The sequence below is a fragment of the Homalodisca vitripennis genome, chromosome 6, assembly GCF_021130785.1.
Source record: "Homalodisca vitripennis isolate AUS2020 chromosome 6, UT_GWSS_2.1, whole genome shotgun sequence".
Taxonomy (NCBI): domain Eukaryota; kingdom Metazoa; phylum Arthropoda; class Insecta; order Hemiptera; family Cicadellidae; genus Homalodisca; species Homalodisca vitripennis.
This window is the reverse complement of record NC_060212.1, coordinates 118,637,867-118,650,872: the sequence shown is the minus strand read 5'-3', so window position 1 is coordinate 118,650,872 and position 13,006 is coordinate 118,637,867. Positions and strand designations below refer to the sequence as shown.

The 13,006-nt window shown below is 33.2% G+C and overlaps 1 protein-coding gene across 3 annotated transcripts in view; it reads right to left on the bottom strand.

Annotated features, from left to right (window-relative positions):
• LOC124364817 (multiple epidermal growth factor-like domains protein 8) overlaps window positions 1-13,006 on the bottom strand; it is a 111,618-nt gene that overhangs the window by 3,835 nt on the left and 94,777 nt on the right. For all 3 annotated transcript variants that reach the window (XM_046820593.1, XM_046820592.1, XM_046820594.1), the window contains 5 exons: window positions 11,648-11,878; window positions 10,125-10,388; window positions 7,943-8,313; window positions 2,425-2,631; window positions 838-1,009 (listed from right to left, as the gene is read on the bottom strand). In XM_046820593.1, the coding sequence (XP_046676549.1) occupies window positions 838-1,009; window positions 2,425-2,631; window positions 7,943-8,313; window positions 10,125-10,388; window positions 11,648-11,878 (1,245 nt within the window). The remainder of the gene's footprint in view (window positions 1-837; window positions 1,010-2,424; window positions 2,632-7,942; window positions 8,314-10,124; window positions 10,389-11,647; window positions 11,879-13,006) is intronic.

The window sequence follows — 13,006 nt, the reverse complement described above, 5'->3', positions numbered from 1 at the left end:
AATATTTAATTGTGGTAAAACAGCTGTTCAAATCAAGATATGTATACTAAATATGATACATTCCGCTCAATGCTCAACAAGTTGACTGCGGCAGATGCCGTACAGAATAGAACCAGATTAAGAGTGGCCGGTCTCATTCAGTGTACACTAGCAGTGAAGGTGTTAAACATTTATTACCAAATGAAACTTTCTAAATAAATTTTATAATAATATTATTCAATACATAACACTACAATAGTTAAATATATATTTTCAAAACCTCATCTCATTTATTTGAACTTGTTATTTTTATTTCATATGTTTCCACTAAATTACCCGTAGTACACTTTGATTTACTTCTGTATATTCCACTGTTATGTATCTTTCTAAAAAGGTCACCCATGGTTTCGGAGTTGCCTACTTAATAATTTCCCCCTATTTTCCTTCTACTTTTACTTGATTACGCAACAACCTCCATATTCATCCACCTTACCATCCATCTATTCTAATGTGTACACCAAATAAGTGATAATACATCAGTTTTTATCAGCAACTTATTTCAGCCCAACAGAGACTCAATTGTGTTTTTTGGAGTGCCGATGGCTGTGCGATCCAAGATGTTATAACTTTGGGTCTGGGTTAGAGATAGCGCAGGTTCAAATCCTGTCTGTGACCAAAGCACTTTTTATTAGTACCATTGACCTTGTACTATATCGACTCTCTCCCTTGTTCTGTTTGATAAGATCCTCGCACAGGCCAGTGGCTTATCAGGACGAACAAAATAAGGCTTAATAAAAGGGGATCGGCCTCTCCTTTAAATAAAAATAATTGTATCTATAAAATACAAACTCGACTGACCGTCTGAGCGACTGCAAGAGGCTTGAGTTTTGTCTTGCAATCCTCGATCAGTTTGGCATCCAGACAGAACTTGTAGTCGACGTTCATCTGCTTGTAGCATTGGTGGCCATCTGTAGGTGTGCCAAAGTATGAATCTCGGCACTTGGAGCATTGCAGGGCCCAGCAGTGGTGGCTGTAACACCAAATTCTTTGTTACTTTTGTACCAAAAACATGTTAAACAATTATTTTGGCAGCATAAAGGTGTGCTTAAAGAACATTTATTTTCTATGAGCACATTATTTTTAGAATATTTGGCTGAGCAACGGCAAAGTCTGTTTGCTCAAGGAGTTGGCAGAATTTCTCTTCTGACTGTCTACAACATATCTCAAGAATAAATTAAACTATCAACTTGAAATTTTGCCGAAACTTTATTTCTACATAAGCAACTTTGATGATGGTGCACGTCCCTCCATGAGATGTTCCTCATCTCCAATGGTTAGAATATGAATCAAAAGTTTTTTAAATCTGTAAAGAATTTAAAATGTTTTCAACCTTCAAACACATAAATAGTTGTAAGACAGACTTTCCCCACCAATTAAATACAAGACCAAATCGTGAGACAGTGATGGATTTAGCAACTTAGAGCAAATATAATTACTAAATAAATAAGAACAGCAAGTTTAAGAAACCAATCGCTGTCTTATAATAAAAGAGTTGTTACGTAAGCCTATAACACAACTATAAATACCTAAGGCAGGTGAAAATATTAACCCTACGCACGCCACTAATAAATCCATTAACTTTCCTATAACGCCAAGACAAATAAAAACATTTTGTTTCTTTAAGTCCAAAGCTAACTTTTATTATAACTAAATTATAAAAGGTGAAAGCAAAAAAAGGATAAAATAGGGCATTTTACATAAAATTAGCGTACTTATTGATAAAAATAAAAAAGAACTGTTTATTTCAAATAAATTTTAATTTCGTTGTAAAATGCAACTAAACTGAAGTTTACTTACATTTTACAATAAAACAACATAAATATTTCAATCCAATCACAACACTACTACACGATGCAAATAATAATGAGATACGTAGTAGACATGTCTGCGAGGGTGTGCTCATGACAACCGAGAAAGCAGTAATACATGCAACAGATATGTTTGGTTATGGCTCTGTAGGAGACGCAGAACTGAGGAGCAGGCAGTCGGAGTTAGATAAAGGGTGCTCTCACCCCCCTGCCACTGAGTGAAGGTCGTTTATAAATACTTCCTCGGCGATACTTCCTCGGCGATAAGAACGAAGCGTGCACCGGGCATTTCTAAGGCTTTTTTTATAGATAATGTCTCTTGGAGAGACATTATCTATAATATCAGATATAACTGTATTTGGCGTTTTGGTGAAAGTCTACCATACTAATACATCCGTCTACAGCGTGGGAAGGGTTAATTTTATTAAATCACAAAATTCTTAAATATAAAATCTGAGCACTCATGAGAGCAAACTTTGATATCAGCAATTTCCGGTAAATTTAGAATGAAGAATACATGCAAAGTAAAATGTAACACAAATATTGTTCTTATTTTCTACAAGCTCAAGGTAAGTACCTGTTCTTGGAGCTTTGGCAGGTTGGGTCACTCTCGGTATTGTTGGCACAGTTGCACTTCTCTCCCGTGATGGGATCGCAAGTGTCTCCGTGTCCGTGACACTCACAGGGTCGGCAGCTGGCCCGGTGGTCCTCAGAGCCCCGGAAGAAGCCCTCCATACAGTCTTGACATTTCTCTCCCATTGTGTGATTCCCACACCACACACATCTACACAGCGTGTGAAATCATATTTATATAAATATATAAAACACAACAAAACATCATTAAAGAGCCTAGTTACTTCACTAAACATTCTATCTAATTGGGACGGGATACAAGAATTGTTGAAAATTGTCTGCTGGTAATTGAAACAACTAGGTAATTTTGATAATTTATTTATTAATAAAAAATACTGTTTTTAAGGTTAAATTTATTTATGATGGAATTTTTGGTCAGCTGTTTATAGTAGTCCGCTCTAACATAAAACCTACACTTTTGATAAAATGTTAATTTTTGGTTCTTCTTATTAATTCATCAGTATACCCATGAAGGTTAACTTATGGCTGGATTACACCTTCCAGTTGAACTGCACTGCGTACAGCAAAAACAAATGTGTCACTTGATGAACCCATGGATGTCCAGGAGCAGTACGTCACTAACAGCAAATGTAAAGATATTGGGCTGAATGGGTGGATCGATAGATGTAATTCACTGAAAAGGTTGACTGTTGGAGTGGGTGGAGCTCTCTTAGTGTTAACGGCTGTTACTACACGAGAGAGAGCTGCCCCCTACCTGCTTTAACTGGAAGACTGGAACAGAACTAACTTCCCATTCTTTCAAGGTGACATGACTCACCTTGGAACCGATATAGAATCTGCTCATGCAATCTCAATTGGAGACAACTCCTATCACCAATCTTACCCATCCTACACATCCTATCACTTCTGAAGCAAGCGCAAAGGTGATATACATATATATATAGGCTCAACCTGTTGTCATAAAACGCAAGAGCCTTTATTTAGGCTCAAGCTAGGTTTGTGGTGAATCGCCAAGAGCCTATACGTAAGCTCTCAACATTTTCATGCAGTACACAACCATTTATTGGACTAATATCAATAAAATTAGTACTAATTTATGTATTTTATGTAAAATGTACTATAGAAAGTACCATCTAACTTTTAAAGGTGTACAATTTGAACAGATCAACATTTCATAAATTCCATTAGATTCATTGTTCTTCTATTAATAATGAAAAAAATAAGACCAAAATCATTAGTTTAGCATACAATTTTGCAAAATGAGAATGATTTATATCTATGTGTCATAATTTGTAAAATTGCTCTGGCACTAATGCGACATACCCCGTGGCTATGCCGCAGTGCCTGACGGCACAACCCGCACCAGAAACTCTGCTGTTATGTGACGCGCCCAAAATGCTTGGCACTAAAAGGGTTAACCCATCAACTACCATTCAAAATTCAGATACTTTTACCCTCAGATACCGAATTTTTTTGTAATGGAAATCATTGTGTGGTGTTTAGGCTCAATTAAAAATATTAAACCACCACATAACTTGTTAAAATTATATTTTACTATCTTATATTTTAAGTATTTAGTTGCCTAGCAACAATTTAGACTTAGACTAATTCTACCATTAAAAGTAAAATTATATTGATCATTAGCTTGCCTTGGCCACTTCTAAGTTTTCTGACTTGAAAATTACAAAATTAGCGTGATGAGCAGTACCCATCATCGAGCAGTGCCCGTCATCGATAATTACGCCGATGCTAACTGATAACAGGCAATATAACAGGACTTAAAACAGTTATTGAGGTTGTGGCTTGCAGTTCCAAATCCAGTCCCCCAACATGCTGCAAGCCACAACAGCACAGACTTCAATAACTGTTTTAAATCCACAATATTAAAATAATTACCAAAAGACTGCAGTCTCTCACAGTTAGAAGATGTGACTAGTATACCAACGGGTAACAAAATCATGAAATCCTCCAAACTTAAACCTGAGGTAAGTCCCTTCCTCCACTCCCTTCAGCAGGGTAACAGTTTCCATAGGTACATAATATAGTACTCAATGCATTGTCAACAGTTATAAAGTGAAACAGTGTCTATAAAAAGTGAATCGGCAACACTGCTTTCCACACTGATTCTGAACCGGACAGACAACTAGAATGTTCTTTACTGGTTGAAAAAGATTGCAGTGCAATCAAAAATTTCTAATTATGCGTAAAATATGTGTACTTTTATGTGTTCTTTCAATCAGTGAACCCTAGAAGGTAGTTTTCGAGGTAAGTCTGCTAGTTTTCCAAACAACTAGTAACAAAGTTAAAAACTTAATTTACTTGTGCAGAAGACTTATTAGTACCAAAACCTTCAAATACTTTCTTCACAAAACATTTATTTTTTTAGCACCATAACTTTTTAATCTGTTACCGCTGTATATAAAGAGTCACTGTTCAATTAATACTTTTCTCAAACAACTTAAAAAGTGGCTACTGTCTATGAAGGATATTGAAGAAGTACTTTTTTAAATTAATATTTAAAATGAGATTGTTAAATGTAATCTGTTTCCAATAATTATAATAAGGCATAACTTAACTAGTGCCTCTTATAAGATCATTATGTTCTCCATATTTATTTGTTTAATTTTTTACATATAGACTTAGTTGATTATTTTATTTATAGTTAAGATTTTTGTATTAATTTAGTAGAGTTTTCACGAACTTCACTCAGATTTAAAATAAATAAGTTTTGCTAAAAATATTACTGTATTGTTTGTAATGCTGCTAGTTTTCTGTTAATTTTATGATATTTATCACTCCAAACAGGCTTTGCCTGGAGTTTTTTTTCTTTATTTCTCTTAGTGATGTATAATGTAATAGTAGTTGTAATTGCATATGTATATATTGTTTATGTGTAAGTACATGTAATGTTTTTTGGTCAGTCTGTACAATATTATAAAAATTGTATCTGTCATTTTTATTTGTGAGAAATAAAGTTTCTTTCTTCTTGTAGTTTTTTTTTACTTGATGTAGTTGTAGAATTACTAGCAAGTACATAAATCACTGTTGGATATCCTTTAAATTTTTACCATAAATTCTAAGAGAAGTTTTAAAATAAACTCAATCTTAAAATAAATATATTTTGACCTAAAAAAATAGTAGCCAAACAGAAACACTGATGACTTTGTCTACCATGTAGTACAATAATTGCTAACATTCCTTATTAACTCCCATGGCCTTGGATACATACGGTAGAACTAGCCGCTTCCATCTCACCCAGTCTATAGCATACTCTTTCACTCCTGCCAGTTTTCTTAGACCCCTCTCTACCTGGTCCTTCCATTATTTCTTGGCTCATCCACAGGGTCTCCTTCCTGTCAGATTTCCTCTCTACTTCCTTTACCAATTTTTCCTCCCACTCTCCTTATCATGTTTCCTGTCCACCTTATCTACCCCTTGCTATGCCTTCTACATCTGGAGATTTGAACAGTTCTTTAATTTCCTGTTTGTGTTATATACAAATACTTTCCTTAAATCTTTATTTTCAAAAGTTAGTAGTTTCTTTATTACTTTATTGCTGGGTGTCCAAGTTTCTGGTCCATAACAATTGATTAGTAGTGTTAATGGCTAACACTCAATAGATAGCTTTCAATCATATTCCATAAAGAGTATTACATTTCTTTAAAACTATTAGCCTATATATGTTTTTACTTTTGTGTAATTTTTAGGTACTACATTGATCTGTTAACCCTTTCAAGGCCAGGACCAAATATGAGATGTTGCAAAATTTTTTTTCACATCTCATATCCCCTTGTGACTAGTCAAAAGTGCCAGGCTAAAATTGGTGATTTTGCAGTCTATTAGATTAAAATTTATTACTTTTCATAAAAATTAGAGAATTACCTAAAAGTTGCACCAAATTACTCATACAGATATATACTATCAACAAAAAAATATATAGATGTAGTTTTAAGTAATTTAAAATTTTTAAAAAATTATGTTTTATAATAGATTACATAATTTTTTTTATTTTTTTGTAAATAACTAAAAAAGGAAAAATAATTTTAATGTGGGAAGCTATTTTATTAAATTGTACATTTAGAAAGGAACAACCATACAAAATTTTGTGTTATTTCTCTCATAAATAAATTTTTTATGACACATTTTGTATAAATACGCATAATTGTACTTCACAACATTTTATAAGTGTTAAAGTAACTGACTCTTACACTGCAAGAAACTTAAAATAAATATTCACATTATGGATGTACCGGTAAACAGATGATTGTAGGATCCATAAACAGTTTCAATACAGTTAAAAAATACTATTTACCAAGAAATATTTACACAATTTTATTTGAAATTTATTTACACTTTTTCTATTTACAAATATGCTACTTACAATTTTACTCCCGTGAGATCGCAAATTGTCAGTCATTGTAACTACTACACACAATATCTAAGCACGTAACAACTAACACTACTAATATTTACAACCACAAAATAAAATAACGAAGAAGAATCCAGCACACAATAATACGATTACACTAAAGCATAAAGAATTAACAACGAAAAGATCGAGTCAGCTGATAATGTCACGTGACAATTACGAAATAAAAATGCATAGACCTCCAAAATAAAAATGATATTCATGTTAATTATCTACAAATATACCAGGGAATAAAAAAAACATAAAACTTTAATCATTTGACGTATTTATTTAAGAAAACTACGAATATCAAGGCGACTATATTTTGCCGCCTGGCACTTTTCAGAGGCGATCTATGGCGGCAATATATTGCCGCCTGGCCTGGAAAGGGTTAAACAATGTATTATATTAGTAAATTATAAATAGTTATTGTTTTGAACCAGCAAAAATCTTTAATACCACCAAAATTTGGTTTTGTTCCAACTAGACTTGATTTAGACTTACTATAGTACCATTAAATAAAGTAATGTTACCATTTTTTAAATTTATATTAATATTAGTATTTAGTTTTATTGAAGTGACTCTATTCTTTGTACAATTATGGAATAAAGTGGTTTGACTATGACTATGACTAAACCAGCTTTCTAACAAAAATTACATCATTGTTTTATCTGAATAGCATTTTAAATAACAGTACAGAAGGAAGGCTCTAGGCAGTGAAGTCTAAAATAAATGGTACCAGCAAGCATTAAATGGTTAAACCATATTTAAAAACTATGTTTCACTGACTTTGTTTTAATTTTAATTTATTTGAATTTCAAATTTTAAAAACATACTACGTCATGTGAGTTGGACACTTACATGGTACACCATGTGAGTCGGACACTTACTTGGTACACCATGTGAGTTAGACACTTACTTGGTACACCATGTGAGTCGGACACTTACTTGGTACACCATGTGAGTTAGACACTTACTTGGTACACCATGTGAGTTAGACACTTACTTGGTACACCATGTGAGTCAGACACTTACTTGGTACACCATGTGAGTCGGACACTTACTTGGTACACCATGTGAGTTAGACACTTACTTGGCTCTGGTGGTTGGCCCCAGCCCAAGATAGTCAATGATCTCCTGTGTAGGGGTGGAGGGAGAGAAGGGAAACTCGGTGACGCTCTCATTGACACAGACGTGCGTGTGACCGTTGCAGTAGTCCACACAAGGCACACACTCGCCGCCCTCGGTCGGGTCACCCACATACAACGGTCGACAATGCTGACACTGAGGGCCTTGCGTGTTGTTGTGACACTTGACACATCGGTCCAGCCGGTCCGGACCCTCACACTCTGAGTGCCCGTTACACTGACACTGTATAGAGCAGTTGGCCCCTACGTAGCCGAAGTCACAGCGGCAGTGGTCAGGTGCCACACAGGTCCCTCGCACACACCCCTTAGGGCACACCTGTAACAGCAGTTACATTAGTAAGGAAATCAACAAGTTCATTTATTTCCCAAAAATTTATCTTTGAGTTGTTTTTCCATCTTAGAACCTAAATAACAAAACTAAGAAAAAGTTATAATTTATACAATGGACGTTAACAAGTAGTGTATTTAAATAATTTATAACATATAATTAATTTTTAGTAACAGATGTCTACTGAAAAATTCTACTTAACCCTTTCAGTGCCAATGCCCGCGTAAACAGACTGCATAAAGTGCTAAAGTCCTGGTTACGGGACATTTTAAAAACATGCATAAATTGCCAACGTCTGGTTTACTGGATGTTTAAAAATTAAAAATATAATACAATATATTTTTATGCGTATTTTGTAACAATTCGCATTAAAAATAAACATACTTTTCTTTAAGCGTGTTATATGATGTACAAACACAGCTGATCAATTAGTAACAATGACCAAAGTTTAAGATCAAGGTGACCTGTTGTCAATGACGTCGTAGCCGAGATGCTTTGCTTTCATTGTTGTGAGTCTAATGTTTCATCGTTAGAATGTAGTGGCTATGTTTACGTTTGTTTATAGTTATAATATACCTGCATAATGTGTGTGTGTAATTTAGGAGTGTAGTGAAGTACTATAAATCTTTCAAGGTCCCCTCTAAATGACCTATAATAGTTACAATTCCCCAACAAACTAGATTATTCAACAAACTACCATTAGCTATAAGAGAACTACCAGTTAATAAGTTTAAATTAAGGATTTCAACTTGGCTTAAGACAAAAGCTTTTTACTCTGTTGACGAGTACATGAAGTGCAACATGTTTGATCTGTTACAAAATACATCTGGTTAATGTAACTAAATTAGTAGTAAGTAAATTAGTTTTTATATCAAATGTTTTTTCATGACAAAGCCTACTGTAACTGAAAATGTTATTTAAAGATCTTGAATCTTGAAAATAGATGAGAAGTGGAGGAAGAGTACCAAAACGGCAACTTTGTAACTGATATTTCTTTTGTCATAAATATTTGTAAATAGCTTAAAACATGTTAGGCCTATTCTTTTTTGTTCTATCTTAAAGTGTTATATAAATAATATAAAGCAGTAAAATCTGTAAATAAAATGGATATTTGCTAATCAAGATATGTATCTTAGTTCCTCATAAAAAGTGATCGGTGTTAAAAAAAGGTACATTTTTATTTTGGGTTATAATTTTATAAAAATTTGTGGATATGTTTAAAATAAAGTGTTAGTTTAATGTGAATGATTTTATTGAGTGTGAAGTTTTTTTGCTACTTATTTGAGTGTAAAACCTAAAAATTAAAAAAGAAAAAAATCATTTTTTTAAATCGTATTGTTGTTATCTTTTATTTTTCTGGTAGTATAAGACGTTTTTTAATATATTTAGTGTTATTATACACATTTTTGTACAAAACAAAACAAAAATTATAAAAATTCACCAATAAATAACAAAGTTATGACATTTTATAATGATCGTATACAAATTGCTAAAAGTAGCATGGCACTTTTTGATAACACCTGCAAAAATACCTTTGGCATTATTGACTAACAATCCAAAAAAAGTCTGGCACTGACAGGGTTAATAGTTGTTTCTTTTAATTCACTGACTAAGTTTCATCTAATCAAGATATTGAAATTAGTTGAGAATAGGGGAAGAGAGACAGTTTTTAACCCCTATATTTCCTAAAGAGAAACTAGGAACATTCCCTCTGTTATTAACGTTTATTCATTATTACATTATTACTATAAACATTATCACTAATCACAATGCTGATGTGACTGTGTGTTGTAACTGACCGGGACACAGTCGTTGTTGTCGGAGCGGTAGCCACTGCCGCAGACACACTTGTAGCCATGTGGCAGATCAACACATTGCTCACTTTCAGCATCACAACTATGGTGGCCATTCTCACACTCGTTCTCGGGTGGGCAGCGCACGTAGTGCCATGAGAACACTGCTGTCTCTGGCACATCCTGGTGCTCTCTGCTGTACAGAGCATCGCACGTCTCTTTCTCTGGTCCCGATGCAGGCCGGTCCAACGACCCTTCATAACAGACTCCCTGCAACATTTAATTCAATTTATATTAGTCATATCAGTTTATTAGAACCATTTTTACAAATGGCATCTTAATCAATAGCGCAATCAAACTAAGATATATTATGTACTGTATTGTAAAAGAAATAAATAAATTAAAGTTATTACATGCATCTTACAGATTAAAATACCTTTTACTGCATCCTTTATTTGCCTTACCTCAATGTTTTAATCTAAGAGTTAATAGACATTCTGAACATGTATAAAATAACAATGTAACTCTTATATTTTAGAATATTAGGTAATGTTAATAGTTTTCCAAAATAATATACAATATACTTGAAAAGGTTTCACAAGAGTTGGTTATGGTCCATTTTATACAGATATAAAAAAGTATTTAGAAAAAATGTTGAAATGTACATAACTTCTTCCGCAATGAATAAAATAAATAATGTAATTGTAAATCTGAAAGATAAAAATGGAAATTACAAAATTAACTGTGAAGATTGTGATAGCAAAAATAATATTAAAAAAGTATTTAAAGAACACGAAAGATATTGTAAATATGGACTAACTAAAACTTCAGCTATTGCAATCATGCATTAGAAACTAAATCATAAAATATCAATAAAAAAATCATATTACAATCAGTCTACAAAAAAGAAGGAACTCGACACTTATGAAACATTATACATAACAAACGTAAAGATAAAATAAAATATTAAACAATGATTTTTAACCGATTCAAAATTCACCTTTTCTTTACAATATAGCTAAATTCACTTTGAGCCCAACTTATATATATATATATATATATATATATATATATATATATATTAATATTTATTGTAAAAATCTCTTATTAAGCTTTATTTAGTTGATAATTGTTTTTAAATTGTAAAATTACTAATACTATTTCAAATTGTTTGATTCACACCTAACGATGGCATCTTAGATGTCAAAAGGCCTTGTATACAAAATTAAAAATTATAGGAGATAACAAATAATTTGTTTTCCAATAAGAAGAGCTGCTCCTTCAATAAAATTAAATTGTTTAGTATATATTATAACAAATCAGCTGATAGTAAGAAGTTGGTTGATGGATTGATTGATTTGACAGTAGACTAGTGTAGTAACCAGCTGTTTTAAAACAAACAAATATTCCCTCATAAGGTTAATATTGCAACTTTTGCACAGGTGAAGCACAGGGGCCATGCAGGGTTAGCTAAGCTGATACTTGTTGGTATTCTCACTACTTGTGTCAGTTTGGAAGAACAACGTTACCTGGCCGGTAGAGTTGGTGCCGTCCAGAGAGCACCAGCCACAGTGGGCATGGCGCAGGCAGGTGGAGCACTGCTTGTAGCTCTTACACGCCTGTGGACAGTGCTCATTACTGCCGCCTGAGAGTACCAGGCCACAGGTGCCCCCGGCGCAGTACAGAGGCTGGTAGCTCGGAGCTACGCACTCGTTTAATTCCACTGACCAGTGACACTCGTGCCACCCTCCTTCTGCTCCCTGCACAACAATACATGGGCATTTTACTATTTCGTAAAATAATTTCTAGTTAAAAAATTGTAGGTGGTGAAAAACCTCAGCACTTGACCCACCCAACCGGATTTACTTGCAGCAGCTAATGGTGGGGCGGTAGTCTTAGGAATATTTTTAGATTTAACCCTCCAACTGTTAATCGACATAATTTTGTGTTGGTCATTGCCGCTTCTGCAGTGTTAACCAACAAAATTTTGTCAGTCAAACATTCCCTCGTATAATTACTTTTTACAATATACTCCGGCAACGTATCGATTTAATTCATGCACCATTGGATTCAGGAAGAAAAATGCTAGGGGACAGATAAGTTTTATTCCTCTTTGTATTATTGTTATGACGTAGCAAGCTTGTTATTTTGAACGTAAAAGAAAACGCGACGCGGTTTGTTGTGACCGCCATGTTGCCGCTGCCGTTTAGTGTCACTTTCATGCCGAGCTGTGGATATTTGTAACTTTTAATAGTTTTATGCGTGTTTTAGTGTCGTATTTAATGTGTAGTGTGTTGTTGGATGTCATAGTAGTGTAAACATATATATTTTAGAATAAATCAATTTCTATTTACTGAAATATGTTTGAGAAATTATCGGCTCTGTGTAGGCTATGGCAAAATGACATGGCTAAAATTCATTTCAAATAGTTTGTTATTGTTTTCACTTACTAAACATTATTTATAGCACTCTTTTAGCTCCTAAGTAACTATTTAGTTTTGGTAAATAGATATTTTTCACAATAAAATATATATTTCCTGTAATTTCTTTGGTTATATATAAAAAACTGTTTGGGTTATTCTATAATTTTTCCATATATTTAGTTATATTTATAGTTTTCTAAAACTACATAATATTTCCTATTACTTATAAACCATAAATTTATAAATTTTGATATAGTCCAAGCTTTAGAAACCATTTTATATTTTGCTGAATGAAAATTTTTCACAAAAGTTTTGAATAATGGCAAAATGTAACTTTTTTTACTTTTCAAAAAATAATTTATGGAAATTATTTTATTAGTACTGTACATTCTATTTTATTCTAAGTAAGAAAATATGCAATATAACATGTATTTATAGATAAATGTATTAGCAAAACTTATTTTA